The following is a 19026-nucleotide window of genomic DNA, read 5'->3' on the forward strand; positions in this document are numbered from 1 at the left end:
AGCCTTTGTAATTCTGCTGTCGAAGACGTCTGCAAATGCCAGATTGTGAGACTTTCACCCCTGCACTCTGGAGGTTGTTGGTGATGTCACTGACAGTTGTTTTTGTGGTTTTCTTCACAGCACTGATGATGTTTTCACAGTTGTTCACAGTTGTTTTCCTTTACCTACCTGGCTGTTGTGTATTGCTAAGTACACGAGTGGTTTCTTTCTTTTTCAAGATATTCCAAATTGTTGTATTTGCTATGCCCAGTGTTAGTGCTTACGGTTCTAATTGAATTATTCCTTTCTTTCGGCTTCCAAATTGCTTGCTTTTCTTTCATCGGCAGTTCTCCTGTCTTCATGTTGGTTTATGCCTACTGACTCGAGGCAGATTCCCAAACCAAAAGCTAAGGCTAAAACCAAGACTCGACATTCACAGCCCTTTCATTGTAACCAATCAATCTAACCATAAACACCTCTCAGTCATATGGTCCAACATTTATGCTAACCTAAAACGGGGGGACTGAACACAGAAAGTGTTATTGTTCTATGATGGTTAAGCATATATGCATAGAAATACCAAGAAATAAAAGCTGACCTTCTGTACTCTTGCCGCGTATTCATCTTTTGATCTCAAATCCAAATTTCTTGAGTATATAGCAAAAAAAACAAATTTGACGTCACTGTTCCAATACCTATGAGGGCCACTGTATTGTCCGGCTTCACCGCTTCACGGCTTCAGCACTTCACGGCTTTACTGCTTCACTGTGTTTTTCGTTTATATATACTGTATATAGATAGATATTGTTATGTTTATGGGGGTAGCTTAGAGAATACCAAAGGACAAGTAGGAATGAATAGGAATAGTATGGACTGTGTGACGTGTAGGAGCATTTCGATGTAATAAGTAGGGAAAATGTAGCTTAAGGTTGTGTTTAAATGTGCATCATACGGTGGGTGGGGGAGGAAGGGGAGGTGGGGCTGAGTGGGTGATGCCGTATTAATCAGTCGTAGGGATTAAGGATTGTTTCCCCTGTTCGTAATACTCCCTGTGGCCATTCCTAACATTTATAACATCAGCCGGCCAAGCTATTCACACGGGGAGGCGGAGCTACAATGGTTCATGGGCGGTGGGACAGGGTCAGCAGGCCACAACTCCCGAGTGACGACCGGCAGAGCGCGAGCAAAAAGCGAGGCTTCAGAGAGAAGGTTCGAGATTTTCTGAGAGGATTTTGGTGGTGTGACCATGTGGATGTGTTCTTCTGTCGCTGGTATGCTGAAGGCCATGCTGTCCTTCCCCAAGAGGAGGATCTTGTTTATCACACAACGAAAAGGATTGTGGAACTTTGAGAGACTGGAAAGAAAGAAGGTCGTCTATGCCACTCGCCTCAATCCCGGGTGCCTGCGGCATTCGACATTGCCGCCATTTTGCTGGGCTTCCCGCCTGTGTGGCTTTGGCCTTCTATAGCTGCTGACTTACTGAGGATGCATTTGGTCCAGCTGCTGAGTGCCGGAGCTTGTCTTTTATTTTCTTACCTCATCCTGTTTGTGTTTTTGTGTCTGTGCGGAGGATACTCGCCGTAGCATTTTTACCTCAGCACATTTTTTTTAAATTCTCATTCCACGCCTTGTTTGGTTGTAAATAATTATTGTTAAGTTTTTGCTGTGTTGTTATTGGTGCGGTTTCGGAATAACCCTATGTGTTCGTGAGAATAAATGCTTTGTGGTTCTTCAGACCCGCGCGCGGCAGATCCGCCATAATTGGAGATCGCCTCGGGAGTTAAAGCTGGTTCGGCTCATCCGTCCACGCTCGATGGTAACCAGCTGTGGACAGGACAATATACATAGATATCAAGTGAATCGGTTGAAAATTGGCAATTTATGTTACCTTGGCCTTTGACCTTTTAACTGATTAACCTAAAAAAACAATTGGCTTCCAGCTTGTCACTACTACCAGGTGGTGAAGTTTCATGAAGGTCAGAGAAGAATGTGACCTGTAAGCGATTGACATGCAAACAAACAAACAGACAGACAATTATGCAGAAGAACAGACCAGACAAACCAATATACAGTTGGACCCTAACATTTGCGGTCCCAACATTTGCATGTTCTGTGTATTCATGGTTGATAAATTGTGACCTGCTTCTACATTAACGGCCCTGTGTCCCACGTATTCGTGGTTTTTCATGGACACAAAAATGTTTCCTTCCATGAGACACGACCATCACAGTCCGAAATCACATCTTCTACCAGCCACACACAAAGCAAATGGATGTACACACAAACAAACCTTCCACGAGCTGTGGGAGTCTTCAACGAGCTTGGAGCATGATCCGCCCTGTGCGTTGCATTTTCACGGCGTTTCGTGGCCACATAAAAAAATATTGTAGCCACGCTATAAGCAAGCTTCGAGGCATGTCCTACAATCGGCACGATAAACATAGCTTCCCAGTATGTCCCACCATTCACGTTATAAATATATCTTCGCACCATCTACACTAAAACATAACTTTGTGGGATGTCCCACCATTTGAACTATAAACATACACTACATGGCCAAAATAATGTGGACATCTGAACATAACACCCGTATGTGCTCGTCGAACATCTCATTCCAAAATCATGGGCTTTAATATGGAGTTGGGGTCCCCCTTTGCTGCTATAACAGCCTCCACTCTTCTGGGAAGGCTTTCCACTAGATGTTGGAACGTTGATGCGGGGATTTGCTTCCATTCAGCCATAAGAGCATTAGTGAGGTCGGGCACTGATTTTGGGTGATTAGGCCTGCCTCTCAGTCGGCATTCCAATTCATCCAAAAGGTGTTCAATGGGTTGAGGTCAGGGCTCTGTGCAGGCCAGTCAAGTTCTTCCACACTGATCTCGACAAACCATTTCTGTATGGACTTTGCTTCGTGCATGGGGAATTGTCATGCTGAAACGGGAAAGGGCCTTCCCCAAACTGTTGCCACAAAGTTGGAAGCACACAATCGTCTCGAATGTCATTGTATGCTGTAGCGTTAAGATTTCCCTTCACTGGCACTAAAGGGCCCAGCCCAAACAATGAAAAACAGACCCAGACCATTATTCCTCCTCCACCAAACTTTACAGTTGGCACTATGCATTCGGGCAGGTAGCATTCTCCTGGCATCCGCCAAACCCAGATTCGTCCATCGGACTGCCAGATGGTGATGTCTTCTTGGGCTATGATGGCATGATGCCATCATATTGCCTTTCTATGGCTGGTACACACGGGTAAATGTGTGGTTATAGATGGCGGGTCGCCACTCCTATCTGTCCCTCTGCTGGCCGTTGGGGAATTCACCCTCTTCCGCCCATGCTGTTGGAGTCAACTGGACCCTCATCCACCAGATGTGCAGGCCATCACCATTTAAACCGCATAGCTGCGGACAGTTACCCTGGTAAGGCGGGCTGACAGGTTCTACACCTTGCCCACAGGTGACCTGGGATTTTGCAGGGCAGGGGCATCCATCTCCCTGAGGTATCAAAAGACACCTGCTTACCACCGTCGGACTGCCGGATGGTGAAGCGTGATTCATCATTCCAGAGAATGTGTTTCCACTGCTCCAGAGTCCAATGGCAGCGAGCTTTACACCATCCAGCCTAAGCTTGGCATTGCGCATGGTGATCTTAGGCTTGTGTGCGGCTGCTCGGCCATGGAAACCCATTTCATGAAGCTCCCGACGAACAGTTGGTGTGCTGACGTTGCTTCTAGAGGCAGTTTGGAACTCGGTAGTGAATGTTGCAACCGAGGACAGACAATTTTTACGCGCTACGTGTTTCAGCGCTCGGCGGTCCCGTGACCTTGTGTGGCATACCACTTCACAGCTGAGCTGTCATTGCTCCTAGACGTTTTTACTTCACAATAACAGCACTTACAGTTGACCGGGACAGTTCTAGCAGGGCCGAAATTTGACGAACTGACTTGTTAGAAAGGTGGCATCCTATGACGGTGCCACGTTGAAAGTCACTGAGCTCTTCAGTTCGGCCCATTCTAATGACAATGATTGTCTATGGGGATTATATATACCTGTATGATATTATATATACCTGTCTATGGAGATTATATGTATGATGATATATACCTGGAGATTGCATGGCTGTGTGCTTGATTATATATACTTGTCAGCAATGGGTGTGGCTGAAACAGTCGAATCCACTAATTAGAAGGGGTGTCCGCATACTTTTGGCCATGCAGTGTAGTTTTGTAGCATGTCCCACCAGCCACACCATAAACATAGCTTCACGAAATGCCCCACCAGCTGAGGAACACATCATCCCCCGCGAGTTATTACTGTGCAGAATGAAAACGCTCCACCACGTTTATCAGTGCAATCAGCAGCTGCTCCATATGGCATCATCTGAGATTTACACAATGAAAACGCTACACTGCATCTACCCCCTGCTGCATACATAACACGTTTTTCCCCGCGAGTTACACAATGAAAACGCTTCATCCCATCTATTGCCAGCTGCTGAATACAGCATCACCCGATAACCTATCCACCTTTCCCCATTGAAACAATGCCTTGACATTCGTGGAATTTTCCAGGAATGTATCCCACGCGAATGTTGGGGTCCGTCTGTATCTGGTCCATGTGGGAGCATAGGTGGAACAGCTGATGGTTGCAAACAAAGACATGTTCAGAGTTTACCAATATCAACGTTGTTAACAGCTTGGCTGAGAATCAATGACTTTTGACTTGTAAGAGGTGGCAAAGCTTCATTTTGGAGTTGTTTTTCTGGCATGCTCGAGCTTGTTTTTGCCCGTCCCCTCTCTCCAGCACAAAGTTGGCCACAACATTTGCAAGCGGACAGGGCCATTTTCACAGTTCAACCCCTCCCTGTTCTCAACACCCACAATGTTGAGAGGTTTGCACACTTACCTCTGAGCTGTCTATGCTCGGTTCGAATCCAGAACCAGCTTCTAACTACTATCCTGGTATTCTATAGGAAGGATGATTAATCGATGTGTCTGGTGTTCTCGCCAAGTCTGTAACGTGCAGTGTTGACTAATTTCTTTGTTCTACTAAATGACTACACAAACTTCCAAGAAACTCGTTTAACAAAACAGTGTTTTATTGACTTTTGAGAGTTTTGCTGTATTAATAAACGTACTAATTAGATATTAATGACGTTGTTCTGCCGGTCGTGGCTGTAGCTCCTTCTGTAGGTCTTTGTTGAACCTCGTTCAGTTGTTGACCAGTCTCCAGTTGGTTGATCAGGTCAACTGGTCTTCAGTTGTTCACTCCTCTTCAGTCACTCTCCCAGTCCACTCTCTCTCAGTTGCACACTTCTCTTGGTTATATAAGAACAAACTCCTTTATCCAAAAGCCTTATTTGGCTCCTTTGGCCAGCTTTCTATGTTGGGAGACTGAGAGCACTACATTATTTCTGTTCAAGAGGTCAATTCCTATGACCTGTTTGAGGGAGAATTTGCCCAGCATTTGGGTTTGTCAAAGATGAGAAAAGCTATTTCTATCAATAGCACACTTCTGTTCTGACTCCATAAATGGAACAGAGTCTATTTGGAACTGCACACATGCTGTCTTTAATTATATTGCTCTAGTCCCATGGTCTTGGCTCATTTGTAAAGTAAAACATATTCCACTTTACACAAGATCACATTGAGATATATTCTAGCAATATTGTCAATAAGAATATTTATTCCACAACAGCAGCCTGTTCCAACAGCAGTTCAGCTGCTGTTGCAGCAACAGCAGTTGCAGCAACAGCAACAACAGTTCCAACAACATTCCACAACAGCAGCATTTAATGTCATTTATGACATTTATGATTGGGCTCCTGAAACATCTGAATTCTCTCAAGTGTAGTTGTTCCACATCACCTTCATTAACATTAACCTAACAGCTTGATTGATTATTTATCATACTCTTCCTCTTCTTATTATCATTATCATCTTTCTCCTCTTCAACCCATCCTCAATCTTTACTAACTTGTATTTTTCTACTTTTGTTGTATGCAGCATATCGATGGTTTTTATTTGATGTTATCATCAAAGCCTGACATTTTACTCCTCTACATTACAGGTGTTGGATATGGCTCTTTCATTCTTGTCTGTTTCTGCTCGATCTACTACATTGTCGTCTTGGGATGGACGCTATTTTACTTGGCTCATTCCTTCACCAATGACCTTCCTTGGGGAACGTGCAACAACATCTGGAACTCACCCAGCTGTTTGGAGGACAATTTGAGACGGAATGTTGTTCTTACAGAAAATGGCACCAATGAGATAAACTACACTTCTCCCATCATTGAATTTTGGCAGTAAGAAAATAAACTTTAAGTTGGAGTTGAAAGTCACACTTTATTTAATGGATGGCTCAAAGTGTGAATTATGGTTAAATAATTTACAAAGAGCCTGCAAAGAAGCAAGAATTTTTGAGTACGCATGTCTTTTAATATGACATACTTAAGAAGCGAGATATTTGTGCTCATTGGCTAAATATTGTCAGTTTTGTTGGGCCAAAGCTGTTGTTGCCTCACCACATCCTGTTACATATCAGTGTTTTTCTTTTATTTCAAGGAGGAAGGTTCTGGGCATTTCAGGAGGAATAGATGAGGTTGGTGAGCTGAAGTGGGATTTGATGATCTGCGTCTTGGCGATGTGGATCCTTGTGTTTCTATGCAGTTGGAAGGGGGTTACAGTCACTGGGAAGGTAAATTATTTTGGTGTTAAGCAAGCTGTTCTTATTTTTCTTCATTTCCATCTTTGAGTAAATAAAGTGAAGGGATTTACTTATTTTAATTGAAGTAATAGACTCGATCCAAACAATTATAATGAATAATCTCACATCATCATCCACTCTGATCATTTTTATTTATTTATTACAATTGAATTTTTTTTTATTTTTAGGTTTCCTATTTCACAGCAACGTTTCCCCTTATTGTGCTCCTTGTATTCGTGATCCGTGGGTGTACGTTGCCTGGAGCATCCTACGGAATTGAGTATTTCCTGTATCCTGATTTGCAGCACCTCATGAAACCACAGGTGAACAACCAACAATCTAAAACCTGTCAAAATATTAAATGCTCGTCAATACCAAGAAAGCGGAGAGAAGATAAAACTCTGGGGTCAGATAGTATATAATATGCATCTGAGGGCTTTGAGGGAGATTGTCAAGCAAATAAGCATGATGTTAGTCGATACCTGAAAAAGTTCATTGGTACCAGGCTAGGTACTAGATGATTGGAGAACAGCAAATGTAACACCGCTGTTCACAAAAGGAACCGGAGGATTAGAGAACGATAAACCTGTTCGTTTAACTTAATTTCTGGGGAAGATGCTGGAGAAGTCAGTTGAGGATTAGAGGAGGAAATAATTTATCATCTAAATTGATGATCAGAGTGGGAAATCATTTCATTTGATTATATTTCGGAGGGGGGATTTATTTCATTTGATTATGATCAGAGGTGGAAATCATTTCATTTGATTATGATCAGAGGGGGAAATCATTTCGTTTGATTATGATCAGAGGGGGAAATCATTTCATTTGATTATGATCAGAGGGGGAAATCATTTCATTTGATTATGATTAGAGGGAGAAATCATTTCATTTGAATATGATCAGAGGGGGAAATCATTTCGTTTGATTATGATCAGAGGAGGAAATCATTTCATTTGATTATGATCAGAGGGGGAAATCATTTCATTTGATTATGATTAGAGGGAGAAATCATTTCATTTGATTATGATCAGAGGGGGAAATCATTTCGTTTGATTATGATCAGAGGGGGAAATCATTTCATTTGATTATGATCAGAGGGGGAAATCATTTCATTTGATTATGATCAGAGGAGGAAATCATTTCATTTGATTATGATCAGAGGGGGGAATCATTTCATTTGATTATGATCAGAGGAGGAAATCATTTCATTTGATAATTATGATCAGAGGGGGAAATCATTTCGTTTGATTATGATCAGAGGAGGAAATCATTTCGTTTGATTATGATCAGAGGAGGAAATCATTTCATTTGATTATGATCAGAGGGGGAAATCATTTCGTTTGATTATGATCAGAGGAGGAAATCATTTCATTTGATTATGATCAGAGGGGAAATCATTTCATTTGATTATGATCAGAGGGGGAAATCATTTCGTTTGATTATGATCAGAGGGGGAAATCATTTCATTTGATTATGATCAGAGGGGGAAATCATTTCATTTGATTATGATCAGAGGGGGAAATCATTTCATTTGATTATGATCAGAGGGGGAAATCATTTCATTTCATTATGATTAGAGGGAGAAATCATTTCATTTGAATATGATCAGAGGGGGAAATCATTTCGTTTGATTATGATCAGAGGGGGAAATCATTTCGTTTGATTATGATCAGAGGGGGAAATCATTTCATTTGATTATGATCAGAGGGAGAAATCATTTCATTTGAATATGATCAGCGGGGGAAATCATTTCATTTGATTATGATCAGAGGGGGAAATCATTTCATTTGATTATGATCAGAGGGAGAAATCATTTCATTTGATTATGATCAGAGTGGGAAATCGTTTCATTTGATTATGATCAGAGTGGGAAATCATTTCATTAGATTATGAACAGAGGGGGAAATCACTTCATTTGATGATGATCAGAGTGGGAAATCGTTTCATTTGATTATGATCAGAGTGGGAAATCGTTTCATTTGATTATGATCAGAGTGGGAAATCGTTTCATTTGATTATGATCAGAGTGGGAAATCGTTTCATTTGATTATGATCAGAGTGGGAAATCGTTTCATTTGATTATGATCAGAGTGGGAAATCGTTTCATTTGATTTTGATCAGAGGTGGAAGTCATTTCATTTGATTATGATCAGAGTGGGAAATCCTTTCATTTGATTATGATCAGATGTGGAAATCGTTTCATTTGATGATGATCAGAGTGGGAAATCGTTTCATTTGATTATGATCAGATTTTTTTTTTTTTTTTTTGTATACAGAGTCGAGGCTCGTGAAAGAGCTAACATTTATCAAACAAACAAATCAAACAAACAAGCAAACAAATTATATAAAAAGGGGAGCGGTCGACAAGATGGGGAGAGAAGGGGAGGATGCACACAAACACAACATTTGAGAGCAGGGACATCGGGAGATGTTTTTGGAGGGAGAGGGCCTGGGGGGAGGCAGGATAGGTATAAAACGCAAGGACACCAAGGACTTCCAGGAAAGAAGTCAAAAGTCACCTCAAAAAAGTGGATTTGGGGTGAAATTTCATTTGAATATGATCAGAGGGGGAAATCATTTCGTTTGATTATGATCAGAGGGGGAAATCATTTCATCTCCTATAGTGCCTTTTTTCTACATTCCCTAAACTCTCCTGCACTCCATCCTCCATCCAGCGTCCTTAAACGTATTTTTAACTCGAAGGTCACAAGAAACTCATTTTGCAATAAATGTTCGTTTCCCATAAATCGTACACTTTCAAAAATCCAATCTCACCCCTCCCCTCCAAATCTTCCCCATAACCCCTCCCCTTCAAATCTTCCCCATAACCCCTCCCCTCCAAATCTTCCCCCTCACCCCTCCCCGCCAAGACGCCCCCTCGCCCCTCCCCTCCTAGACTCCTGCCTCACCCCTCCCCTCCAAATCTCCCCCATATCCCATCCCTTTCAAATCCCTCCCCTTGTCCCTTCCCTCCCAAACTCCCCCCTCACTGCTCCCCTTCAAATCTCCCCACCCTCATTGCTTCTCAATTTCCCCCCTCTCACTCCCCCTCCTCAAAGCGTCCTCCCCGCTTCTTCCCCCTTCAAACTCTCACCTCCATCTCCCCCAACCTTCTGCCTCGCTCTTCCCCCTCCTCAAATAACACCTCATTGTGGCTCACCCAATCACCATCAAACCTTTTGTCCGCCCCATCCTTCCCTTTCTCCGAGCTATTCTGAAATCTCTGACACACCTTCAACAGCTCTCCCTATCTCTTCCACCTCTTCCACATCTTACCCTACCCCTCCTCCCCCCTGTTCTGTATCTGATGCTCCCCCTTCCTCTTCATTAACGGTATGGACCTCAAACATCCGGGGCCTTCGTTCAAACTTAACTGATCTCTCCATACAGGTTGCTTCTGTCAAACCAGACGTGATCTGCTTAACAGAAACTTTCCTCCTTTATGATGTCTCTGATTCCATAGTATCTCTCCCGGGCTACTCCCTCCTCCGGTATGATAGACCTGAGCCTCGTCCTGGAGGCGGGGTTGCTATCTTTATCAAAAACTCTCTTCCTCACTCGCCCTGCACTGCACTCTCTCCACCTCACCCCCAGGAATACCTCTGGCTACGGCTTCCCCTTCGCTCCCACCTCTTGTTCATATGTGTGTTGTACCGTCCACCAAACAGTGATGACTCCATCTACATCTCGCTGTCTGATGATATGGACCAACTTCTATCTACTCATCCCAACTCTCTCTTCCTCATATGTGGTGATTTCAATTGTCACCATGCCAGTTGGCTGTGTGTGGGTACCTCTCTCACCAGCCATGGCTCTTCAGCAAAGGACTTCTGCGACTCACTGGGACTGACACAATCTGTCAATTTCCTGACCCGGATCTCAGTCAACGGAACATCTTCTCTTCTGGACTTGGTTATGACTAACTTCCCTGAAAATGTCTGCTGCTCTTCTTCTGCTCCGATCGGATCATCTGATCATGTCCTTGTTAAAGTGGACATCTCTCTGACCATCCTCAGGGAGCCTGCTCAGCGTCGACGAGTCTGGCATTTCACTCAGGCCAACTGGCACGGTCTTCAAGCAGCCATCAATCATCTGGACTGGTCTCCCATCTCTACCACCTCTGACATCAACTCATCCTGGGAATTCTTCCAAAGTAAATTGCTCTCTCTCATGCACAGATTTATCCCATCTCGTCTTCAGTTGTCATACCCTTCCTCCCGTCCATGGTACACGGAATCTTGTGGTGAGGCTGTTGCCCAGAAACAACTTGCCTTCGTCTCCTGGAAAGCAAATCCAACGGAAGGAAATCTCATTTCCTTTCACAAAGCCCGAAACAAGTGTGTGTCCACCCTCAGGAGAGCCAGGAAACAATATCTCTCCATTCTCAAGACCGAACTCTCTTATCTGTCTCCCTCTTCCAAATCCTGGTGGCGTCTGGTCAAATCCGTTTCTGGTGTTTGTTCCCCCTCCATCCCCTCCCTTACCTCAAACGGCTACACAGCTGACTCCGCACGTGAAAAAGCTGAATGCCTCAACTCTGTGTTTGCCTCTAAATCTTGTGTCCCAAACTCATCCCTCTCTGTACCCACCATACCCAGTCGTACCCTGCTGCTCCTGGACTCCGTGTCCTTTCCTCCTGACAAGGTGGAAAAGTTTCTGTCAACCCTCGACTCTGATTCTGCAACTGGACCCGACGGCATCAGCCCACGGGTCCTAAAATCCTGCTCTGCTGCTCTCTCACCCTCTCTCTGTTCTCTTCACCCTCTCTTTTGCTCAAGGTCAACTGCCATCTGCTTGGAAATCAGCCAACATCACCGCTTTGCACAAAAAAGGTGCAAAAACAGATCCTAGCAACTACAGACCAATCAGCCTTCTCCCAATTATCAGCAAAGTCATGGAATCCATCATTGCTTCGGATATGAAATCTTTCCTCTTCTCCAATGGCTTGATCTCTGATCATCAATTTGGTTTCAGACCAGGTCACTCTACTCTGGACATGCTGCTTCTGCTGTCTCAACAATGGATGGAGGTCCTCAATGCCAAACAGGAAATTAGAGCTGTCTCCCTCGACATATCACGTGCCTTCGACACGGTCTGGCACCCCGCTCTGCTCACCAAACTCTCCTCCTTTGGTATCCATGGAAATCTCCACGCATGGCTGGCGGACTTCCTCTCTAGTCGTCGTCAACGTGTGGCCCTGAATGGGTTTCTCTCATCTCCTCTTCCTGTTCAGGCTGGAGTTCCCCAAGGCAGTGTTCTGGGCCCTGTGCTTTTTCTGGTCTTCATCAATGATCTCTCTGACTCTCTCGAAAATCCTCTCTATCTCTTTGCTGATGACTCCACTCTCTGCCGCTCCATTCCTCTTCCCTCAGATTGGCAGTCTGCTGCCTCCTCACTCTCTGAAGACCTGGACAAAATCACAGACTGGTCAAACAAGTGGAACATGTCTTTCAATCCTGACAAATCTCACACTCTTACTATGTCTCTCCGAAAAGATCGACTGGACAACCCTCCCATCTACTTTCTCAACAATCCTCTCCAAGAAGTTCTGTCGCTCAAGATTTTGGGTCTCACTATCTGCCATGATCTTTCTTAGGAAAACCACATTTCCAAGCTGGCCTCCAAAGCCAGTCGCCGACTGGGCATCCTCCGTCGTGCGAAGTCCTTCCTCGGCACACCTGAGCTCCTCACCACATACAAGGCTTTCATCCGCAGCTCAATGGAATACTGTTCTCCCCTATGGGCCGGTGCTCCTGCCTCACACCTAGCTCGGCTTCACGCTGTTGAAACCAAAGCTTTCAGAATTATTGGAATCTCCCGCGATGAAGCTATCTCTGAGGGCCTTTCACTCACTCACCGCAGGCAGGTAGGTGGTCTTTCTGTCTTCTACCGACTCCTCTCCGGCCTTGCACCCCCAGCTCTCTCTGTGCTCTGTCCCCCAAATATTCCTACAGGTCGCACAAGATCTGCCAGCAACCCTCTGATGGTTAAACTGCCGAAATCTCGGCTCTCTGCTCACCTTCACTCTTTCATTCCTCTTTTCTCCCGCCTCTGGAACAAACTCCCTCAGTCCCTTCAATCCCACTCCTCCCTCCAGGTCTTTAAAACAGCTGAATGCCTCAACTCTGTGTTTGCCTCTAAATCTTGTGTCCCAAACCCATCCCTCTCTGTACTGTCTGTTTGTTTGTTTGTTCATCTGTTTGAACATCTGTTTGTTCACCACCATCTCTTATCTTCCCCCATCCAAAACCTTGATCTTTTCTACCCCCGCTAATTCACCCCAGATCCACCTTGTTTGAAATTCCAACTTCTTTCCTGGAAGTCCTGGCAGTGTCCATATGTTTTATACCTCTCCCACCGCCCCCTTCCCATGCCCCCCCCCCCCCAAAGCCCTCGCCCTCTCTCAGATCTCTCGATGTCTCCATGTCTCTCGGTCCCTGCTCTCAAATGTTGTGTTTGTGTCCTTCCCCCTCTCTCCCCATCTTGTCTACCGCTCCCGATGTTATATGTTTTATGTGTCGGTTTGTCTTTCTGTGTGATTAATGTTCGCTCTTTCACGAGCCTCGATCTTGTATACAAAAAAAAAATTAAAAAATAAAAAATAATAATAATAATTAGCGGGGGTAGAAAAGATCAAGGTTTTGGATTGGGGAAGATAAGAGATGGTGGTGAACAGCCGTTTTAAAGACCTGGAGGGTGGAGTGGGATTGAAGAGAGTGAGGGAGTTTGTTCCAGAGGCGGGAGAAAAGAGGAATGAAGGAGTGAAGGTGAGCAGAGAGTCTTGATTTTGGCAGTTTAACCATAAGAGGGTTGCAGGCAGATCTTGTGCGACCTGCAGGAATATTTGGGGGACAGAGCCCAGAGAGAGCTGGGGGAGCAAGGCCGGAGAGAAGTCGGTAGAAGACGGAAAGACCACCAACCTGCCTGCGGTGATTAAGTGAAAGGCCCTCAGAGATAGCGTCATCGCGGGAGATTCCACTGATTCTGAACGCTTTGGTTTCAACAGCGTGAAGACGAGCTAGGTGTGAGGCAGGAGCACCAGCCCAGAGGGGAGAGCAGTACTCCATTGAGCTGCGGATGAAAGCCTTGTATGTGGTGAGGAGCTCAGGTGTGCCAAGGAAGGACTTCGCACGACGGAGGATGCCCAGTCGGCGACTGGCTTTGGAGGCCAGCTTGGAAATGAGGTTTTCCCAGGAAAGATCATGGCAGATAGTGAGACCCAAAAACTTGAGTGACAGAACTTCTTGGAGAGGATTATTCAGAAAGTAGATGGGAGGGTTGTCCAGTCGGTCTTTTCGGAGAGACATCGTAAGAGTGTGAGCTTTGTCAGGATTGAAAGACATGTTCCACTTGTTTTCCCAGTCTGTGATTTTGTCCAGGTCTGCAGAGAGTGAGGAGTCTGCAGACTGCCGAACTGAGGGATGAGGAATGGAGCAGCAGAGAGTGGAGTCATCAGCAAAGAGATAGAGAGGATTTTCAAGAGAGTCGGAGAGATCATTGATGAAGACCAGAAAAAGCACAGGGCCCAGAACACTGCCTTGGGGAACTCCAGCCTGAACAGGAAGAGGAGATGAGAGAAACCCATTCAGGGTCACACGTTGACTACGACTAGAGAGGAAGTCTGCCAGCCATGCGTGGAGATTTCCATGGATACCAAAGGAGGAGAGTTTGGTGAGCAGAGCGGGGTGCCAGACCGTTTCGAAGGCACGTGATATGTCGAGGGAGACAGCTCTAATTTCCTGTTTGGCATTGAGGACCTCCATCCATTGTTGAGACAGCAGAAGCAGCATGTCCAGAGTAGAGTGACCTGGTCTGAAACCAAATTGATGATCAGAGATCAAGCCATTGGAGAAGAGGAAAGATTTCATATCTGAAGCAATGATGGATTCCATGACTTTGCTGATAATTGGGAGAAGGCTGATTGGTCTGTAGTTGCCAGGATCTGTTTTTGCACCTTTTTTGTGCAAAGCAGTGATGTTGGCTGATTTCCAAGCAGATGGCAGTTGACCTTGAGCAAAAGAAGGGTGACGAGAACAGAGAGAGGGAGTGAAAGAGCGGAAGAACAGGATTTTAGGACCCGTAGGCTGATGCCGTCAGGTCCAGTTGCAGAATCAGAGTCGAAGATTGACAGAAACTTTTCCACCTTGTCAGGAGGAAAGTACACGGAGTCCACTCGCAGCTGGGTACGACTGGGTATGGTGGGTACAGAGAGGGATGGGTTTGGGACACAAGATTTAGAGGCAAACACAGAGTTGAGGCATTCAGCTTTTTCACGTGTGGAGTCAGCTGTGTAGCCATTTGAGGTAAGGGAGGAGATTGAGGGGGAACAAACACCAGAAACAGATTTGACCAGACGCCACCCGGATTTGGAAGAGGGAGACAGATAAGAGAGTTTGGTCTTGAGAACGGAGAGATATTGTTTCCTGGCTCTCCTGAGGGTGGACACACACTTGTTTCGGGCTTTGTGAAAGGAAATGAGATTTCCTTCCGTTGGATTTGCTTTCCAGGAGACGAAGGCAAGTTGTTTCTGGATAACAGCCTCACCACAAGATTCTGTGAACCATGGACGGGAGGAAGGGTATGACAACTGAAGACGAGATGGGATAAATCTGTGCATGAGAGAGAGCAATTTACTTTGGAAGAATTCCCAGGATGAGTTGATGTCAGAGGTGGTAGAGATGGGAGACCAGTCCAGATGATTGATGGCTGCTTCAAGACCGTGCCAGTTGGCCTGAGTGAAATGCCAGACTCGTCGACGCTGAGCGGGCTCCCTGAGAATGGTCAGAGAGATCTCCACTTTAACAAGGACATGATCAGATGATCCGATTGGAGCAGAAGGAGAGCAGCAGACATTTTCAGGGAAGTTAGTCATAACCAAGTCCAGAAGAGAAGATGCTCCGTTGACTGAGATCCGGGTCGGGAAATTGACAGATTGTGTCAGTCCCAGTGAGTCGCAGAAGTCCTTTGCTGAGGAGCCATGGCTGGTGAGAGAGGCACCCACACCCAGCCAACTGACATGGTGACAATTGAAATCACCACATATGAGGAAGAGAGAGTTGGGATGAGTAGATAGAAGTTGGTCCATATTATCAGACAGCGAGATGTAGATGGAGTCATCACTGTTTGGTGGACGGTACAACACACATATGAACAAGAGGTGGGAGCGAAGGGGAAGCCATAGCCAGAGGTATTCCTGGGGGTGAGGTGGAGAGAGTGCAGTGCAGGGCGAGTGAGGAAGAGAGTTTTTGATAAAGATAGCAACCCCACCTCCAGTACGAGGCTCAGGTCTATCATACTGGAGGAGGGAGTAACCCGGGAGAGATACTAAGGAATCAGAGACATCATGAAGGAGGAAAGTTTCTGTTAAGTAGATCACGTCTGGTTTGACAGAAGCAACCTGTATGGAGAGATCAGTTAAGTTTGAACGAAGGCCCTGGATGTTTGAGGTCCATACCGTTAATGAAGAGGAAGGGGGAGCATCGGATACAGAACATGGGGGTGGAGGGGTAGGGTAAGATGTGGAAGAGGTGGAAGAGTTAGGGAGAGCTGTTGAAGGTGTGTCAGGGATTTCAGAATAGCTCGGAGAAAGGGAAGGATGGGGTGGACAAAAGGTTTGATGGTGATTGGGTGAGGCACAATGAGGTGTTATTTGAGGAGGGGGAAGAGTGAGGCAGAAGGTTGGGGGAGATGGAGGTGAGAGTTGGAAGGGGGAAGAAGCGGGGAGGACGCTTTGAGGAGGGGGAGTGAGAGGGGGGAAATTGAGAAGAAATGAGGGTGGGGAGATGTGAAGGGGAGGGGTGAGGGGGGAGTTTAGGAGGGAAGGGACAAGGGGAGGGATTTGAAAGGGATGGGATATGGGGGAGATTTGGAGGGGAGGGGTGAGGGAGGAGTCTAGGAGGGGAGGGGCGAGGGGGAGTCTTGGAGGGGAGGGGTGAGGGGGCAGTTTAGGAGGGAGGGGGCAAGGGGGGAGATTTGAAAGGGATGGGTGATGGGGAGAATTAGGAGGTGAGGGGAAAGGGGGAGGATTTGAAAGGGATGGGTGATGGGGAAGATTTGGAGGGGAGGGGTGATGGGGAAGATTTGGAGGGGAGGGGTTATGGGGAAGATTTGGAGGGGAGGGGTGAGATTGGATTTTAGAAAGTGTACGATTAATTAGTCTAGTCAAATTTCTGGGAAACGTGAATTCATGAGGCATTTTTGAGTAAAAGCAAGCAAACCACTTTTTCTGGGGTAGTTTTTCGTGCTGAATACGAATCTGTTGTTTGCCAAGCCCAAAAATGCGTAATTAGGTCACTAATCAAGGTCAAAGGTCAATGAGTGCAAAATTCAAAATTTTTGAAAAAATGTTTTATTTTACATCACCTATCTGTACATTTCAATTATTTTACAGTATTTTGTCTGGTAAGGTTACTACAGCTTTTCACAATTATGAAAGTAAAGGGAATTGTGAAGGGAAAAAATCAGATTTTTGTGAATATATCCGTAATGAAGCAACTTTTCGTTTTTTGACATACTGTTTTAATTCACTTGAATTGTTGCCTTAAATACCATCAGTGAAGTGGTTACCTGAGTCCTATATAATAGCAAGATTGTTTTCTACACTAAATGTCAATATTTGACTAATTAGCCACTTAATTAAGGCTAACGGTCACAAGGCGCAAAGTGCACTTACATGGCACAAGGCGCAAAATGCACTTCATGGCAAACATGTTTGGAGTGCAGGCAGTTGATCATTATCACATGTATTCTTAATTAATCCTGAATCAATTGCAGTCTGTCAGACTGATTGGCTGGAAGGAGGAGCCATCCAGGGGAATGCCAATTAGCTTAACTGTGTAAGCTCTGACACCCCCCCCCCCCTACTTTGGCCTGTTTCGACATGGTGTTTCACTGGCATTGCACTTGCAGGCCTCAGTGCAGAACTGTTTCCCCCACTTCCGACAAGAGCAACTATCAGAACTGCAACCTTTCTTGCAACCACACTGAGTAAGTTCTCGGCATCCCTTTGGAATTGACGGTAAAGTTGTAAGAACCGGTGACAACTTGTCATCAACGAGTTTCCATCCACAATCAGTCGGCGGTGGCAGATCTGTCATTGGATTACTGGCCTCTCTCCAAATGAAACTTTGGTAGTTTGCACGCTCTATGTGTAACTTTGCTGCATCACTAGATGGAGGTAGGGTCTCCGTTGCATGGCATTTGTTGAACAGTTTAATGCGGGCTTGATTACAGTTCTCAGATGGTTCCTTGTAGATATGGCAAATGAACTTTTCAGCATCTTCTGTGACCTTCTTTGATGGTGTCGGAAACTGCTGTTGTTGGATCTTTTCAACTGCTGTTGGTATATCCAACGTTGACGTATTGGATGGTTTTATGTCTCCAAGACCGCTTTCAGCAGATGGCCCCCTCTGCCAGGCAGCTAACTGAGTAGCGTGAAATGTATTTTTGCCATCTAGGGTAGAGTCATTGATGTCAATATTGTCGCCAGAAAAATGCACAAATCGTCCCGAAACCAGGTTGCTGGTAACAACTGCCCCAGTTTCTTGATCAAGCGCTTTCAGAGTGTTTTCAGCCATGGCAGTGTCATACCTAAGAACCCGGTTATAGCTGATTATGTGCCCAGCATTATGGAATAGCTCAACTAATTTCTTTGATCGAGTTGACTGGTGCCGCGTCATACCCATTCCAACGTGTTTAGGCGGTGCCTTCTTGTCTCCACATACACCATAGACCATGTCTTGTCCAATGCTAAGGACCCTTGTCTTCTTCACCCAACCAGTTTCAGACATCTCACTTTCGTCAAACTCAGCATCGACACTACTTTGGCCTCCAAGCAAGATATTCACAAACATGAGTACAGATGGTGGTACACTTGCCAACTCTGCTTTTTCGCTTACATCGCAACCTTCGAATGCAGGATGTGACATGATATCACTGCGGAGTTGCAGAGCAACGTGCACTAAAGACAGAAAATGATCATCCTGTTGTCTAAATATGGGAATATAGTCTGCACTGTTCTGACCGCACACCATTTCTGAAAGAGGTATGTGACTGAAATGTCGTGGAAGAAGCAAAGTTTGTTTCTCTGAAGGCGCCAAATTTCTTAGCACAAGAAATTCATAAATGTCCCCAATGCAATTCGACAAAGTTTCTTTAAAAGTCCCCAGTCTACTAAGATGCGATGTAGGAATTGTGCCGTCGCACTCACTGGCTAACTTTTTGTACCTCTCGAACACTGCAGATAGTTCAAATACGTGCCCTTTCTCAGCAGAGTGACGCAGCTCTTGACACAACCATGATATCGCCATGTCTGCTGATTTGCTTTCAGTTTCCGCCCTTTT

General features: G+C 45.2%; 1 protein-coding gene across 4 annotated transcripts in view; it reads left to right on the forward strand.

Annotated features, from left to right (window-relative positions):
• The window catches only part of LOC137416735 (sodium- and chloride-dependent taurine transporter-like), a 157672-nt gene that overhangs the window by 42702 nt on the left and 95944 nt on the right, over positions 1 to 19026 (forward strand). For all 4 annotated transcript variants that reach the window (XM_068102355.2, XM_068102356.1, XM_068102354.2 and 1 more), the window contains 3 exons: positions 6047 to 6284; positions 6544 to 6676; positions 6874 to 7008. In XM_068102355.2, coding sequence (XP_067958456.1) covers positions 6047 to 6284; positions 6544 to 6676; positions 6874 to 7008 — 506 coding nt within the window. The remainder of the gene's footprint in view (positions 1 to 6046; positions 6285 to 6543; positions 6677 to 6873; positions 7009 to 19026) is intronic.

This window comes from Myxine glutinosa, chromosome 4 (genome assembly GCF_964187855.1).
Source record: "Myxine glutinosa chromosome 4, kmMyxGlut1.1, whole genome shotgun sequence".
Taxonomy (NCBI): Eukaryota; Metazoa; Chordata; class Myxini; order Myxiniformes; family Myxinidae; genus Myxine; species Myxine glutinosa.